The 18,205-nt window shown below is 34.2% G+C and overlaps 1 protein-coding gene across 4 annotated transcripts in view; it reads right to left on the reverse strand.

The window, feature by feature from the left end:
• The window catches only part of PDS5B (PDS5 cohesin associated factor B), a 108,209-nt gene that overhangs the window by 35,028 nt on the left and 54,976 nt on the right, over nt 1-18,205 (reverse strand). For all 4 annotated transcript variants that reach the window (XM_026108867.2, XM_026108866.2, XM_026108864.2 and 1 more), the window contains exons 14-22: nt 18,021-18,102; nt 12,059-12,107; nt 10,410-10,549; nt 10,216-10,331; nt 8,623-8,728; nt 6,455-6,615; nt 5,706-5,829; nt 4,677-4,835; nt 3,804-3,872 (exon numbers count right to left, since the gene is read on the reverse strand). In XM_026108867.2, the coding sequence (XP_025964652.1) occupies nt 3,804-3,872; nt 4,677-4,835; nt 5,706-5,829; nt 6,455-6,615; nt 8,623-8,728; nt 10,216-10,331; nt 10,410-10,549; nt 12,059-12,107; nt 18,021-18,102 (1,006 nt within the window). The remainder of the gene's footprint in view (nt 1-3,803; nt 3,873-4,676; nt 4,836-5,705; nt 5,830-6,454; nt 6,616-8,622; nt 8,729-10,215; nt 10,332-10,409; nt 10,550-12,058; nt 12,108-18,020; nt 18,103-18,205) is intronic.

The raw sequence follows: 18,205 nt of genomic DNA on the forward strand, positions 1-18,205 counted from the left end.
CTCTAGTCAACAAAGGTTGAACAATTTCTTCCATTAATCAATCACATCTTCTGTCCTGTGAAAACATTATCTTAATTGACACTATAGCTATTACTGTGGAATAGGCAAAACAATTTATACTCGTTAATGAAATGTTACTTATTAAAATGCAAAACAGATTTTCATATAACTTCTGTGCTTAAACAAGCCCTACATAATCTTTTTAATATATTTAATATAACATTTAATAATATAATATAACACTATTTAATAATTTAACATAACATTTAGATACAAAATTATTTAAGAAATGTAAATTAAAAACATTTCATAGGCATTATAAGTGTTTATCAATCCATATTAAAGATAACCAGGTCCTGGAAAAGTGTGTTTCTTTCATGGCTATTTAAGGAAAGGCCTCAAAGCCTACTACTTAGGATGTGTCCTTTTCCAGAGGAAACATTCAGTATTTTGAGGCAAGCTTCTAAAAGTATGCAGGATCCAGCTACCACGAAACACTTAATTTTGCACATACTCCTTTAGCGAAAACAAAGCATTAATTTGAAGATTAAGCTCTTTTTAGTATCTGAATCCTTCTGTTTTATAATTTTCCTTAGATTTGAGAGCAGACACAATAAAGGAACAGAAAGAGTATCATCTTACAACAAAATAAAAACGTTCACCTCAATCAAGCAGACATCCTTGAAAAGAAATGCAATTCAAAACAGAATTCAAGAGCTCTGCAAAAAGTATGATAACTATAGAAAAAAACAGAAGCTAGGATTGGAATGAATCTCCTGGGTGCTGAATCCAGTTACCTTCTTTTAATATAGATGTTTTTGTACACAGTATCTTAGAATTTTCTCTTTAGCAGAAAAGGCAATTGTAATATGTTTATATCAAACATTCGTAATATTACTGAAGCTCTCCAGTTCGTTATATGGAAGAGATCAACTATACGATCAAAACTGTCACCTTCAGATCTTAAAATTCTTTGATTATAATCTATAACTGAGTTTATTTTTAGCACTGCAGCTCAGCTACTCCAGCTACAGTACTCATCCTACTTGTAACACCAGCAGGAGGCAGGATGTCAGTCACTCAATAACTCAAAATTCATATACAGTTTGTGGAACAAAACTGAAGCTCATTTTTCCCCTAACCTTTGACAAATCTTCCACCAAAATAGCTGGGAAGTTCCAACAGGATGATCTGGCTTATCATAATAATAGCTCTTTCGACAGTTTATCAGTTCAATTTCTTATTGCCACAACAAATAGCAGTATCATTATTGCTTTCCATTTGGTGGGGGGAGAGAAACATGCTAGCTCTATTTGATAGTCAAGTAGATGGTGTATGAGTCAGCTCCACTCCTAGAACTGTCTAACTGCATTGATACAGGACTGCTGTGCATAAAAATTCAGCCAGAGCACAGTCACATGCTAATTTGCACCAGTACATCTCTGGTCAGCTCCTGATGACTCTCAGCTTTTGCTTCTCTCTTCCTCCTTCACCCCAGTTTACTGTCAGAGTCCACTCTAGTCTTCCTCACATGAAGCAAATGCTAAGCCCACTTCCTCCACAATTTTGTTCTGCTCCAATGCTGTTCCTTATTTCTCTGCTGGCATTAATGATGCTGTGATGACACTCCAGCAACTCTTCAGAATTAACATATTCCCATGAAATTAGCATGAGACATGAGAATTCCCCAGTCACTATGTTTCACTACCTGAAGACTTAAACGTGACACAAGTTGGCATTGTCGTCATGCTTTAAGTTTTCTCTTCACAGTCACGTAGAATAACTATCAAAGGATAATTCAGGTTGGAAGGAGTGTCCAGAGGTTCTCAGTACAATCTCCTGCTTAAACAGGGTGAGCTATGAAGTCAAACCAGGTTGTTCCAGGTTTTATACAGTTTGGTCTTGAAAGACTCCAAGGATGGAAATTGCACAGCCTTTCCGGGCAACCTGTTCTACTGCCTGACTGTTCTCACAGCGATGAAGTTTTTTCCTTATATCCAGTCTGAACCTCCCTTGTTTCAATTTATGCCCCATGAGCCTAGAATCTTCCTCTAGGATTAAAAATGAAGGTTTAGATTCTATACAAAACAAAAACATCAGGAAAGTCAAAATTCCACAATGGACACAACCATCCAAAAGGCCATGAATGATTCCCTTATACTAGATATAGGAGGACAACACAAACTAGGTGTATTTTAAGTGCAAGCAAGAGTGATAGGATGTGATCATTTCTTTCTAAAATGGTGATTTAGCATGATAAGTCTCTGACTTGGCATATGAGAAAATTGGCTTCAAACCCTAGCTTTCCATAAACAACCAGCAGCGTGCAAGTATTAATTTTGTAAAAAACAAAAAAAAACATAAAAATGATAAATAATAAAAAAGAAAAGTGATAAAAATAGCTGCAGAGTAATTGTAGCCCCTTTCTCTGACCTAGGGTTATCATCATGTCTCCCTTGTAAAGGTATAATGACCAACCATCCCACGTAGCAGTCCTGGAAAACAGTCCTAGAAACAATGTCTCCCTACTGCATCAGCATTATGACAACAGCTAGCGGAGGTTTCTACTACTTTAGTTTCCAGACTGCAATCACTGCAGGAATATCATAAAATTTAGATGTTTGTGCAAGACTGCAAGACTGAAAAATGAAACAGCAACTAAAAGCACAACTAGAGAGACAGGATTAAAAACCAAATACCGCAGTGCATATGGAAGGAAACAACAAATACTACTGCTAATTTATAAGTCTATATCCACTGTGCACATTCCACCAAAGTATTCAAGACTGGTCACTGCCAAAAGAGACTCATGCTTCAGAGCAGACACTCACATGCTAGGCATAAGAATACAAGTTTAACTTATACAATAATTACTCTAATTCGTATTTAATAGTGCACTGAAACATTTTTCTAAAGACATCACTTCATTTAGGCTTAGCATCCAAAAATATGCCAGCCCACATCTAACAGCCGCTTTACTTATTAAGTTGGACAATTCCTCCAAACCTAAATGAAGATGTAGTTTTGTGTTCGGACCCTCACCTTTTGTATTTAAGCTATTAAAAACTTCTGAAAAAGCTGCTGGCTTTAATATTTCCATTAAATATATTATACATTATACAAGGGGAAAAAGACATTTTAAACCAGATTAAAAAAATACTTTGTCAGAGAGATCTGTTTATAGACTAATCAGGTGATCTGGTGATCTGTAGTGCTCCTTAAATACAGGCTTCAGTTATAATCCAAACCAAGAATAAACTTGAGATGACTTTTAAGCAGAAATTGTAGGAAACATTTCAAAGCTTAAAAGAATTTTTTTTTAAAAAAAAACTTTAATACACATCGCTCTTCTCTGTGTACAATGTAACATATTTACTCTTTGTGAAAACTGACAAAAGCAAAAACAGCTTTTTCCTTATTCCAAGACACCACTAAAAGTTTCTTGGAATGTCTTCAGAATTCCAATAAAAGCATAAACTTTAAACAAGTCTCTATCGTATTTAACGGTTAAGCAGAAATAATTAAGTGTGATAATATCTGGCATATTTAACTGTTGCACACCAAACATAGGACCATAATAAAAATTCAGTAAGATATATATGTAAATTCATTTACACATTCTTCTCTCCTGGCAACCCAATCTCTCTATTCTGATAAAGTCCTTAATTTAAAATTGTTTCTCTTAACTTTTAGAAGCTGAAAAGGAAATGGAGAAAAGCAGCTTACAGTTTTAGGAATCTTGACATTTAACATATTAACTATTACACACTCAATCACAGAAAGACATATTAAGTGCTACTTACTTTAACAAGTGTTTCAGGAGAAACTTCTTCATCTGGAACCCAAAGTTTTGTCGTCTTTTTTCCTGGAAGCTAAGCCAAATTTTACATTTTGTTACACTACTGTTACTTCACTGAAACCTGCTGTAATCTCCTGCCTCTTGATTGCTTCTGTAAACAATACAGCAACACTTACTGGTTATCTTTATGCCTTCTGTATTTTATAGAGGTGACCAGTATAGAAGTGAGGTAATATTCTTACCTCACTATTCAAACATCAGCAAATTTAATGTAGTAACTTTTTTTTTTTAATTGTTAATTCCTGAAAACTGTGGCTTTAGAGTGCAAGATACAAAACAGCTATTGCTCTGAACTAATGTTCATTTTCAATAACCGGTAGACTGGGACCTCAAGTGCATAATTTTAGACAGTAATTACCTCCCTAAATGTAGTTGGCAATACATAAGTTTTTTTTTATAATCACTATCAATACAAAAGTATCAAACAAATTAAGAATCAGTCTTGCATTTAAACAGTGTATTTTAGTTTCAATGCATCGTACTTCCTAAAAATCACAACCTGCTTGCTTAAGACAAGAGACAAAGTGAGTGAAGCCAATAACAAAATTTCCCATTTTTAACAAAGGACAGGACATAGCTGATAGTCAACTTGTCATTTTTGTAATGACTATAAAATTAGTACTACCACCTTTTCTGTACTGTGGGCTTTCAGCTGGGTCAAATGATACATGCAGAAAACCAGAGACAATTATATGCAAAAGGTAAAAGCAGCAAGTCAAAGGGTTTTTTTTTGTTTGTTTTAAACAGGTACTTTATTTGATGATTACCCTACAGCAGGAAAAGGGGAACCTTAAAGCAAGATTTAAAAAATACTTACCCTGTCATTCATTAGCAAATCTTTAACAATAAAAGTGGCAACCAAAGATTTCAAAGGGGCAGCAAATTGATCAGGTGCTAGCATGGCTATATGGCCAATAGTAACCAATGGTGTGATGAGATGCTCAAAATTGCTTGGATCCAGACTCTTATGCAGTGGCTAGAATAAAAGCAACAAATTCAGATATTACTGATGAAATCTATGTCTTATTAAAAACAAAAGAAATTAAAGAAATTAAAAGAAAATAAAATTCTGTACCAAGCTGCTCACTCTAACAATTGTATTAACTGTCCATTTAACCCATCTATTTCCATTCCAGAAATGGAATCTTAAAAGAACTACTAATCATTTAGATTTAAAAACCACATTCATCAACCTTACAACAGGCTTCCCAGGAATCACAAGACAAGGCAAGAAGACAGACAGGAATTGCGAATCACATTTGGGAAGAATTCAAAAAGTGGTAGTCCAAGCAGGACCATTTGGGAAACGGTGTATTAAAAGGATATTTTCTTGTTGAAGAAGTGGGCATACTACATCTCAAGATGGCAATTTCAGTAATGAACTATGATTCATCCTTCAAGATAAAAGGTGGATGGGCACTAATTAAAAAGGACATTGGCAGTTATAACTATAAAATCTGTGCAAATAGTTTCTACCACAACTTAGTTTTCCATAATTTCTGTAACCATTTAAACATTTTGTGCTAGTCACAATAGGGTTGATGAGTGGTGTTTGGTTCCTGTTTCCAAGAATAGTTCCTCGTTCCAGCAGACAGTCCAGCACTTCTGCTTGTTTGTTTTTTAGTAGATTAAAGTAAAGCTAAGGAAGATGGATGATGGGACATTAAAAACACCCTGCCTTGCTACCATTTTTGAGGCCAAACTGTATGGGAACAAAGGCAGAAGGAAAAAACATCTCCTCTAAATTTGATACAACTAACTTACAATATGAATTGCCTCTACGCTCCTTAGTTTACGTATGCAATACGAAGATTAATAAAAAGTAACCTAAGTATTTTCATCTTACCTCAAATATCTGTGCAAACTGTGTTTCTTTGCTGGAAAATATTGCATGGATGCAGTGAATGGCATACTTGGCTTGACGAGGGGGTCCTTTTTTAGCTTTATGATGCAACACTGGAAGCAAAGCACTAAAAAACAAAGAATCTTTTCAAAAATTGTAAAGCTTTCAAAATATTAAACCAACAGAAATGTAAATATACATATATGTATACATACACACACAGAACACAGCACCTCTTCAAACACGCTAATTCTGGTTTTAGCAACTTCTTTAAAGAAAGGAAAACAGGCTATTTACATGGCTTGGAAGTAAAATAACTGGATTTTGTCTACAGATTTATCATATGGCAAAACAAACATTCTATCTGCACAAGCTACTAAAACGCTTTTGGGGAATTATTCTTGTCTATATGTCCTCACTCTGTGAATATTAAATTGCAAAGAACATTTTTACACTGCCATATACTTAATTTAGAGAAAAAAGTATAAGTAATTCTGAATGGCGATGATACAAATTAGAGTGGTATCAGCGACATGTCAGTTATCACTTTTTTGATATATTTATTGCACTTTTATCCTTCAAAAATTAGTGCCTTTTAAAAATCATTCAAACTCTTTCCTGTTTTATCTGAAGTAATACTTTTTCTCAAAAGAACGCGGGATAATAATGTAGCATGCAAAAGGAAAAATCAAAACTTCTAGAATCCCAAATAATAAAGAACACCACTCAAACAGAATAAGAAATACACTTACGATCTTATATGAGGAAAGTCTTCTTCAATTTTGCTTCCTGTGTTTTTGAAAATTTGTAAAGCAGCTTCTGCCACTTTTTCATCATCCATTTTCAAGCAAGCCAGAAGAGATTCAAAAGTTTCAGCTGAATGAAACGAGATAGGGTGTGTAAATGAAAGTACCTGCCGAAATAAAATGCAAGTCACATTAATATTTTTCGAAGGTCTACTTACACAGAACACCACATCAAGATTTACTTTATACTGCCATTTTGGACTATTTACAGTACTGTGTCTGTTGTGATCACATGATCCTTATTGCTCTTATTCTGTCCGTTTTTAGCACCTCCTAAACTTCTCTGATTCTATATGTGATCTCACCAGCTTTAACTGACTTCTCCAGTCTCAATTTCTTTTCGTATAATTACAAGCCTGTACTTCTCAGTGGCTACATCTACATCAGCAAGTAGTGCGTTACAGTAGGAGTAGAAATGTAATTGGTGCTAAGGAAGCAACGTTCATACTTTATGCATTTCAGAGGTTTTATTTCAGAGTAGCTGTGGTCTGACTGAACCAACTTTAGTTACTGTAGCACAAAGTGTGCTCCTGAAGCATATTTCCTAGTGCTGTTTCTCCAAAAGAAATTGAGTTTGTGCACTCCCAGGCTACTCAGCAAGGCAAATAAAGCATGGTAAGCAGGACAATTAGAAAATTCACTTCAAAACACATTCCCAACTCACTTAAAATACTAATATAAACATACCTGTAATTACAGGATTACAGCATTACCATATCTTCTTCTCTTCCCAAAATGTGTCATGCCAGTTCATATGAACATGTAGGTACCAACCTTGAATCCTTCTTTTAAATACATTGACCTCCATGACATAACCCATTCTTACTCATTCTTACTCAAATTTACTTTTGTGCTACTGGTTTTTCTCACTTTTATCTTAATGCTCATATTTGGCTAAAGAATCACCTGCCCCCAGATGAATCTACCAGGTCCTTAGGTAATCTAAGATACTCTGAATGCTTCAGTACTGCAGCCCTATGGATCCTGAAGTGTCCTACAGTTTTGGACATCTCTCAACACTATCATATAATTGAGATGGTATGATGGCACAACTACCTGGCTGTGCAAGTACAGGATAAGCTTACACTACACAGTATTGTTCAAATAAACTTAATGGTTTTTGCCTAATGTAAGTGAAATGAAAAACCCTATGTAGTTGCATTTAAAGAGCTTCAGACTTTTAACAGTATTTGTAAATAAAAAGTGATCAGCCCTTTTCCTCCTGGGGGAAAAAGGGAGAATATGAAGATGAGAAGTCTCGTACAGTGTCCTGGGGAATGCATCTTGATGGGGTTTGCTGTATTAACTGAATATCAACAGGGATTACACAGACTAGAAACAAAGACGACCCCGATTTATGTGGAACTCGGGATACCCACAGTACTGTACAGATATATAAGTACAGGTCCAGAAGTAGTATGGCTACATTCACAAACTGCTGTGTCTGTACTAGTTAGCCCTACCCATCAAAAGTATCAATAAACTGTTTAGGAGTCCATTCTAATATCTTTGTACTGTTATCACTGTATTTACAGTTTGGAGATGCTCTCACAGAGCCAAAATAACTGTATTTGAATCCACAGCATAGGCACAGATGTCATCACAAATCTTTTTTTTTTTTTTAATTAACACTATCATAGGTGGCTAATGGTAGGAGAGAAGAGGCTGGAACAGGTTACCTCACAACCAGCACACAAGTCCACTTACAATCTGTATATATACTGAAAGCTTAAATTGTTACTCTAGTGACTGCATGTACGTACAAAAGCATAAAAACAAACCCAGGATAGAAACCAGGAAAAAAAAATTCACATTTCAATGATCAAAACTCAACTGCTGATATCACACATGCAACTACTTCAACTTTATATTTCAACTTTATTTCTAAATGATGGATAAAATAACCTTAATGTCTGATTTATAAAATAACCTTAAAATAACCGTAAATGTCATATACAATGAGCATGGAGAGGAAAAAGACACCTATACTACTCTTTTGGATAACTGCCACAATGATTATGATTGAAGATACTGAGTGCTAATTACAAATGCATTTTAACAAAGTTGCTTTAGAAAGTTTTCACATGCTCACTGATCACCAACAGTATACTTGCCTTAAGCAATTCAAGACCTGCCCTGATTGCCTGATCAGTAGGTACACCCTCATCTTCATCATCGGCTGTTCCATCTATAGACTTATTTACTTGCTTGATAAGAGCACTGAAGAGAAAAATTAAAGAACAGTCTTATTACCGCAATTCCAGCCAATATGACCACTTCATAAGTTTAAAACACAAGTTTATTAAATAACTTATTTAAAGCATGTAAAGCATACGTTTATTATAAAACAAGTGCAAGTCAGCTACGTACATAATCTGGTTGCCTAAATCAAAGATAATGAAACATTAATTTCAAAAATGTTTATCCATCATGAATTAGGAGCTACATATACCTTACTCTGGAAGGATGACCAAAATAAGGAAACAATATGAGCATTACAGTAAGAAATTCAGATAAGAGTTATGCTGAGGTTACTAGCTGCTATGGATTCTTATAATTGATGGAAAACAATCATTAATAATGTTTAGCCTATAACCAAGAGACAAAATAACTGTTAAACAGCTGTGGTAGGAGATGATGAGAAATTCAAAAGACTTATCTCCTCCACATTTCACGTTGACAGTAACACTTGTTTTTTCTTACACTGTATCCTAAGAAGGGAAATGGTGAGTATCAGACTGAGCCTATTAGCAAGTGCTGTAGGCAGCTTCTCTGATGAGGAATGAACAATATTCAGAATATTTCTTCAGTACACACTGCAAGTGCTATTTATAATCACTGGTAGTAAACCAAGGGAGAGACCTCCTAGTTAGACTTTCAGTCTTTTTTTTTTTTTTTCCCACTAACTGGATATTCCTAACTGGATAAAAATAGCCTCCTACGAAAAAAGAATTTAAAGTAGTCTGATAGCATCAAAATGAAGCAGAAATTTAGTGAAAATTTACAAAGTTGGGAAAAGACCAGTTCTGTAGCAAAACTAATAACAACTGCCTTTTTACTATTTAAGTTTACTAATAATGTTTCTGAAGCAGATGTTAAATGAAATCTCAAGGTTCCATTATGCTATACATACGACAGGCAAAAACTGAAAAGTTCAAATTTACTACAGCTGGAATTAACAGATAAGAATTTACCAGTATTTAGAACCAGTTCTCTCTAATAGGCCACTACATGTTTCAAATAAGGCTATTAAAATAACCACTTTACCCATTACTTTTTACCTATAACTTTACCAGCTTACCCCTCCTTAAAAACTTAATGCCTTAACACCTTGAACTTCTGTTTAAGTCACTGTGAACTAACATCCTATTTGGAAAAATTTTAACAAAGTTTTCAAATAGCCAAGGATAGAAATTTCTTTAAAAATAACTACGGCACTCATAAAACAAACTTTCTCAATCAGCAACAGATCCATTTTTTCCTGAAAGTTCCTCCTAGTTGTGCTGAATGACAAATCATTTCTTTGTACTGTTGCACTCTGAATGAGGAGGCAGAAACCCCTAAGAAAGGGGAAAACAGAAGAAAATACTGAAGGTCACTAGGCTTTAAAAACTTTTTACAACCTAATCCATTACTGTTTGTTCTTAAAGGCAAAATTAGAAACCCCAATTTCAAAGCTTGTGATCTACAGCCATACAAAAATATACCTGATGGATTCAGTATCAATGTGAACAGGAGCAATTCTCTCCAGAAGAAACTTTATCATTTCCAGGAAAGGATTTGTTGGTTGTTTTGGGTTGCCCAACTTCTTTGTAATTTCCCTCTGCAATATAAATTTTAGTTAAATTAAATAATCAATTGAGTTCCAAAAATATTCATAAATATTAAGAGCTATTCTTACCACACATCCTTCAGCCTGTTTGCAAGAACATGTTGGGCTAACAAGCATTTCTAACTGACTTCTTATTTTTTCATCATCTTCTAGAACTTGTGTAAACTTCTTCATGAAGTCCTGAGCTTTGCCTGGATCAGGAAGGTTTCCTTTAAGTAAGAAAAATAAATAGTCATTTATTTTTAATAAGTATCAGTATTGTAAGTTACACAAGTTTGGAATTTCACACATGTGTGCATACATACTTTCTTGGAAAGCTAATCAAAAAGAAGCAGGGGGAAAACCCACAAACATCCTAACTCGTGTAGATGTATCTATGAGAATACCTACTTCAAAAAATGTTTATGCTTGCAGACCTCCCCTGGCTATTACATTTGTCTCCCTTTGTGCTCCCCTTCCCTCATGCTCCTTATTCAAGCTTCCCTCATATTCACCAAGGCTTCTTGGTCCTTTTAATGACATTAACAGCTTAAGTTGACCTCAGAATCTCTACAAGCAACAATAAAAAAACCAATATTCCGCAGAAAAATAAACAAAGTATTTAAGTACCTGATATGGCAAGCATCAAAAACATCAAAAGGGTATTTTTGCTAAATTACCCCTCCACTAAACCTAAACTGTCCATATGTGGCTTGCAACATGAAAAAAAGATATAAAAATGCACATCTTAAAGAGTATATTAATTTGATATTTGATCGTACATTTACAGGATAATCTATTGACAAAAGTATTAGTATACTGTTTAAGATGTTTCAGCTTTCAGGTACAGTAAGTGTTAAGCAAAGTTGGCACAGATAATTGTATAAGATTACAGGATAGCTTGTGGAAAACAAGTTCTACTAAGCATTCATTTTGTTGTTGTTTGGGGGTATTGGGGTTTTGGTTTTTTTTTTTTTTTTTTCTGAAAATGCAACCTAGAACCAAAGGAATCAGAACAATTACAAACGGATCAGCTTTTATATTATAAGAAAAAGGAAGAAAGCATTTGGGACATAGCCAAAGCTAGTAGCAAGATTTAGCTTTTCTGAAGATATTTTCAAAAATGCATATATAAGTAGTATCTCTTTTTTTGTTGTTTTTGCCAAAACAACAGTTTGCATTAAAAAAAAACTTGATTAAAAACAACATTTTGGAAGTTTTTCTTCCTCCCACTAGTTCTAATGCTTTGGGCTGCAGCGGGGTGGGGTTTGGCAAGAGTTCACATTACATGGGAAGTTCTTCAGTTTCCAAAGTGCCTTCCTGCTTCTGAAATCCAAACTCCTTCATATTCCCCAACAGCATTTACGGTACCAACACCTCAAAAACAGGTAAGTTAATAGCTAGTTTAATGTCAGTTAACATCAGTTAATATATATTCTATGATAAATGCTGACACAAGTGTTAACTTGAGATCATCTACATTTTGAATTAATCAACGACAGTTAGAAATGCAGCCAGAGTATCATATGGTTAGCTTCATAACTGGAGATATTTTACAAGAAGAAATTAATTCCTCCTTACAGGTGTCTTGATAATTCTCCAAAGCATAGTGTTGTATTATGATTATCAAGATTTGTTATAAAAGTGCATAAACTCATCTCAAATGATTTTAAAAGAGGAAAGCAACATATTTCAACAGCAAATTTTAGACAATTTTTAATATACTTCAGCTGACTTACTTGTTATAACCATCACTTTTGAGAATATAGCTTTACTGCTGGCATCTGTCTGCAAGTCAAAATAAAAAAAGTATTAACTAAAAATTTTACATTATGTATTTTCACTTGAATACAGTGCACAATATTCCATAATGCTGTATTATCAGCAAGTAGGCCCCATCATTTGGCTAGTACATGAGCTTACTAGCAATCAAAAAGCACCACTGCGAAGTTAATGCTAAACAGTTACAATAAGTAAAAGATGAATCATGACTACAGTAACACTCTTTTCCTCACATATTTGTATATAAAATATTTTTTACTACTTCTTAATTTACTATGTATTTCATGAACAGAGCAAATGGCTTTTTTCCTGCAACAGTGTTTTCCATGTAAAGGCTCTTTATTTTTAAATAAAAACTGAACAGCAAGCATTAAATTCGCCTTATCCTCTTGTTCACATACTGATTCTAAATAGTCTCAGCAGTATCTCCCACCTTATTGTAAAGAATGGAGCAAGTCGATGTTAAGACTATTTCTACTGTAAAGCTGAACAAGGAAGACAGACAATATCAGTGTAATTACAAAAATAACAACCAAGGACCATAATAATAGTAAAATATGGAAAGATAATTGCATTTCTGGAGATCAGTGAAGCCAGTATTTCAGTGAAACTGACTCCGATTTTTAAAAAAAGTCCAATAGCTCCTCACAGGCACAATAAATGACACAAAACAGACTTCTTTCTCAATTTTTTTTTCCCATCACCATTTCTTAGGGTACATGTTTTCAAATTTCACATGAAAAGTCCATCTTAATAATCAATTCCCTTTAACATGTAAAGAAAATAGAAGAGGGAAAAAAAAATTCACAGCCGTGTAAAACTACACAGCAAATGATTTTCTTTATAAGACTATGTTTCTTACAAATGAGTAGTATTCTGCAACGCATCACTTACTGCTGCAGGTACACAAAACAGCTTCTAAAACAACTTTTTCCCCTGTTAGCTGTAATCTACAGCATTCTATAGACAAGGAACTTCTGTGGAATTCTGTCAAAATATGACAGAAATACAAGTAGAAATGGCAGAGGGAATCCTTAATTGTAAAGTTAGGATAACGCCTTAATCATCTTCATAAAAGTGTTCTAAGGTGGATGAAAGAAAAAACAAACAAACTCTTCATTGTTAGGTAAAAATAAGTGTTGTCAACTCTGAAATCCTCATTCTTAAAGAAGATGAAAATGAGAATCTGAAAATTTAAGCTTGCAGCAGCAGAGTCAAAAAGCACACAGACCTAGCAGCTTCCAAACCATAATGGAAACAGCTCTTTGGCCGAATGACTTCTGAAAGAGCAATCGTGATGAGACAGCTTACAAAGTCTGCAAGGCTTCATAAATGAAAGTAGCATCAATTATGGCCTACAATTATCAAACGATATTCCTCTGGGCAAAATTTTAAATGAGAGCACAACCGCCATTTATGAACTTTCATTCAAAAGTATATAATATTAAAGATATTAAAGAGCAGTGCTTAGCCACCATTGCTAGAACTGTCTTTTAGAGAACTCCCTTTATAACAGACAAAAGTAATTTTTAGGCTTGCACATTACCTTAAAAAAAAAAAAAAAAATCAAATCAACTCAGAAAGGAGGCTCACCATTGTTAAGAAAAGCTTTTCTTCTGCAAAGTACTTAACAGGAGGCAAATAAGGACCTAAGCTGGGCCTTTTCATCAGATTCAATCAGGAAACAACCATTAAGAGGTAACATTGCAAGACACTTCAGTATTTTCTTGAAGATGGCTTAAAACTATTATGGAGGAATGGCAAAAACATCCAAGACAGAGGTCAAAGTCTTTTTCAAGCAAGCCCAACTTCTTTGCATTTTATTAGTGAAGACTGCATATAAATTTCAAATGTAAGGTTCAAACAAGCCATAATTGGCTCTGGAAACAGCAAAACTACTAATTATTACAATAACTTTAGCTAACACACATGAAAGGGCTTGTTTCCAGAGAAGTATCCTTCAAACTTTTTCAATTCTCAGAGTAAATTTCTAGGCCCTGGACTAGGTACTATGATAGAAAATAAAATTTTGAGTTCTATCATATATTTGCACACTTGCATGTTTAGACCCACACAAAAAAAGAAAGAAAATAAATTAATTAGACAATTTGTGTTCTCAAACATTGCAGAAGTTTCCACTTGCAGTCTTGGAAATATCAGAATATAGCAAAAATATAGCATGAGATTAAGACAAACAATGTTTACAGGGAGAGTCATCTCTATCTTGCGACGTGGACACCTGGCACATAATTCCTGCCATTAAGTATACAGAACTTTCAGTCACTTTCTAGCAGGGGCAGAATGCTATCACTTTAGGGAGGGGTTGGCTGTCACAGTTTAACAGGCATGTTCAGATGAGAAGTGAAAAACCACAAAAATCAAGCCTGCCTTACAGAATTCAACTAATGATGTCAACAGATAGATTTTTCTTCTGAGTCAAAAGAGAAGCAAAAATACCAAGAACAGTATCATGGAGTTCCTTTAGTTCAAACTGATTTGGTCATCTAACACTGGCTAAAGCTCCCAGTAGAACAGCCGTTAAGTTGAGCAAACTGCTAATCATTCATCCAAACACGAAATAACCTGAGTCAGAAGTATTCTTACAACTTCTGAACATGACAGATTAGAGATGACCAAGATATTTCTTTTCAGAAGATCTAGTGTGGCATTTTATCAACATGATCTTGGATTCATGATACGGAAGAGCAGCAGCATAGTTGCAGCAAACAAAGCTTATATCTTTAATGTAGACATAACAGCTGTAACACTTTTCCACATGCGAACATGCAAGTTTAATTATTTCATTTAAATTTATATCACCATCATAGGAGAACAGGACAAGCTGTGAATTATGCTTTTGCCCTTCAGAAGAGTAATTCATTTTAAAGGGAAGTTTGATGTCTACTCTGTCCCCAATTAGGAGAAATTATGATCAACAGAAATGGAAAATTTCTTAACAGACTTTCATTTTCCTCAACACTGAACACAAGACAGCTTGCCTGATTTACCTGAAACTGGGCTATAAATCTTGCCGAAAGCTGTGGAAGAACATAAGAATAACACAGAATTCAGACCACTCCACTTTTCCAAAACTGCCCAAGTTTTACGTTCTTCTGATTTAAAAAACAAATAAACAAACAAACAAACAAACAAACAAGAAAAACTTTTTCACTCTTCCAAATTCTTCCACATTTCCAAAAACTTCCGAAACATTTCAGGCCAAATACATACTTCAAATTAAAAGGTCTTTTTTGCAAGACATAAAATAGAGCCTTACTCATCTGTCTATCCAGAAATGGACAACACCATGATCAGTGCATAACGAGGTAAGATACTGGTTTGAGGACAGATTGGAAGAGCAAAGTCTCTTGCAGCAATATTAACAATCCCAGGAAAGAAAGCAGAATTAAAGATAAGTTAAAAGTAGAAAGCCATTCTATACTGCTCTATTGTCAAAAATGTGTGTGACAAGGCAGCAGGGGAGTAGAGGGGGAACAAACTAAAAATCATGAAGAATCTTCAGCAGTTACGTAGGGGAAAAAGGTAAGGAAGAAGAGCTAGTACCATCTTATGCTTAAAGGTAGGTAAACTGAAGCAATTACCAAGAACAAAGACAACTGAAGCATCTCACTAAATATCCAAAAGTTGTTTTTTGTTCATTTGGTTTTTTTTGTTTGTTTGTTTAAGATGAGAATAAACAGTGGACTGGAAAAACTCTACTTTAGATTTAGGATCACAGTCCACTTTTAGATTTAGAATCACAGAACAATTTAGGTCAGAAGCGACAATGGGAGGTCACTTGGTTGAAACACATACTCAAAGTGGGGCCAACTTAGATCAAGTTCTTCTGGGACTTGTCTAGTTGACTTGAGTATTTCCAAGGATGGAGATTTCACAATCTCTCTGGACAACCCGTTCCAGTATTTGATTACCTTCACTGCACTTTTTATTTTTCTCTAATATCTACTCAGAACTTGCTAGTGGCAACTTCTGTACATTGCTTCTTGTCCTGTCACTGATCATCTCCAAGATAGCTCCCACAAACTCTACACTGGCCTCAGGGACAACACTTACAGGAGAAAAACGAACTAAGCCATCATGAATAACTGGAGAAAACAGTGCAGAGTGAAAAAGTACATATGGTAATATTAAGCTACATTCTAAAACGCTACTAGTTCATTTCAATTTTGTTTCTCGAAATTAAAGAAAAAAAAGTTTCCACAGTTCTGAATGGCCAGTGAATATTTGCCTCAACATTATTACCACTTTTACTGTTTAGACTCTTTCCCCCTTCATTTCCACTGTGATTATGACAATATACACTCAAATTGAGGGGAAAAAAATGCAAACCATCACAGTAAGAAGAGTTTTGCTTAAAATAGTTGAGCATATCAGACTGTCACAAGCCCCCTAAATTCTCACATGTAGCCCTGTTACCCAAAAATATCTAAGTTTAGCAAATTAGTACTTAAGAGTGAGATATGATGAAAACCACATGGATAAAAATGTGGACACATCAACAGCATACACTGTTTTAACTGTGATGCTGATGTTGGCATCTATTAAAACTAGATGTTTAATTCCATGTCATATCAGATATTTTACAACTGAGAAGGCACATCTCTCTGAAAACCAAACAGAGAAGGCTGAAATTTCACTTTCAACTGAAAAACAGAAAATACTAAGAAACTAACTCAAGTTCTAGATTATACAGGAGTGTATTTAAATTAGATGAGGAACATAAGAAACAATTAAAGTATTGTTAAAATTATTTGAATAAGGTCACTGAAACAGGATGAAATATTACTGTATGTGCAATTACTTCACTTATGATTTAATACTCTATTAAAACATATTTTAAATGCACTAAATCAAAATTATGAGTTTCACTGCAATCAATTTCATTATAACTATATGATTGAAACAGTAGGGGATTAATTTTGATTTGATGAGTCTTCTTCTATCTGCAAAACAGCAGCATTGCCAAGTAGATACATTAGATAATACAAACACACTTCTAAAAATGCAGTTACCATCTCTTCCTGTTCAAGTTGCTTCAGCAAATGGATAATTCAGTCATTACGCTGCATTAAATTTATCTGTGGTATGCGAGTATATACTCATGTAGAGCATAAAATTGACAAATATATGAATAGAAACATGGCAACGCTTTATAGTACACACTATTTCTTTTCAAAACAGCACCAACAGATTAAAGTTAAGTTCTACTCCCATTCCAAATCATACCCATCATTTTTATTTTCTATGATTTTTCAACATGAGTACACACACATAGCCAAAACAAATATGAGTTTTACTTTATTGGGATATCATAAATAATTCCTCTATAAATGTCACTTTTTTTCTACTGAGTAAATATTCTGTACAAAGAATTTAACTGTAGTCTGACATTTTCAACACAACATTTAAGAAGTTTCCAAAGAGGAAGAAAACCAAGCCATTTGCTGTGATAAAAATATTCAGATTTTTTTAAATGTTACTAATCATGCATAAGATAAATTAAGATACAGCAGTAAGTTTTCTTAATAATTACTCAGTTTGGCAGTCAAAAACAAGTGTGCTGTTTTTTCTTTGATTTTCAGGAATCAGAACAATCCTGGCAAGATGTAGCTCTCAAACATGAAGAGGAAGTATTTCATTAACAGACAAAGGACTGACAATCTTTAAAAACTTCTAATCAACCCTATCTTTTCACTCTTACTGAAGAAATGTATACACATTTCCTACTGCAAACAGAGTCTAGTGGAATTTCAGTTAAATTTCAAAATATTTCATATCTATCATTAAGAATAAGCTTGAGATACTTCAAATGCTATTTTTTACTAGAATTAAACAAATAGCATATTATTTTAAATAAAATTGTATATTCAATGGAGGACAAAGGCAAACTGAACTTACTTTGGGCTGTTTTATCAGGTCAACCAAATCCTTTACTTGATGTCGTAGCAGATTCTGACATTTCCACATTTCATTCAATGCTCTAAAGGAAAAAATATATGCATGTTTATATAAAGTCTGAAAAAGAGCTGTCAAAGTCTTCTATACAATAACACAACTGTTCAAAAACAGCCTTTAAATTCTTT

Source organism: Dromaius novaehollandiae, chromosome 1 (genome assembly GCF_036370855.1).
Source record: "Dromaius novaehollandiae isolate bDroNov1 chromosome 1, bDroNov1.hap1, whole genome shotgun sequence".
Taxonomy (NCBI): Eukaryota; Metazoa; Chordata; class Aves; order Casuariiformes; family Dromaiidae; genus Dromaius; species Dromaius novaehollandiae.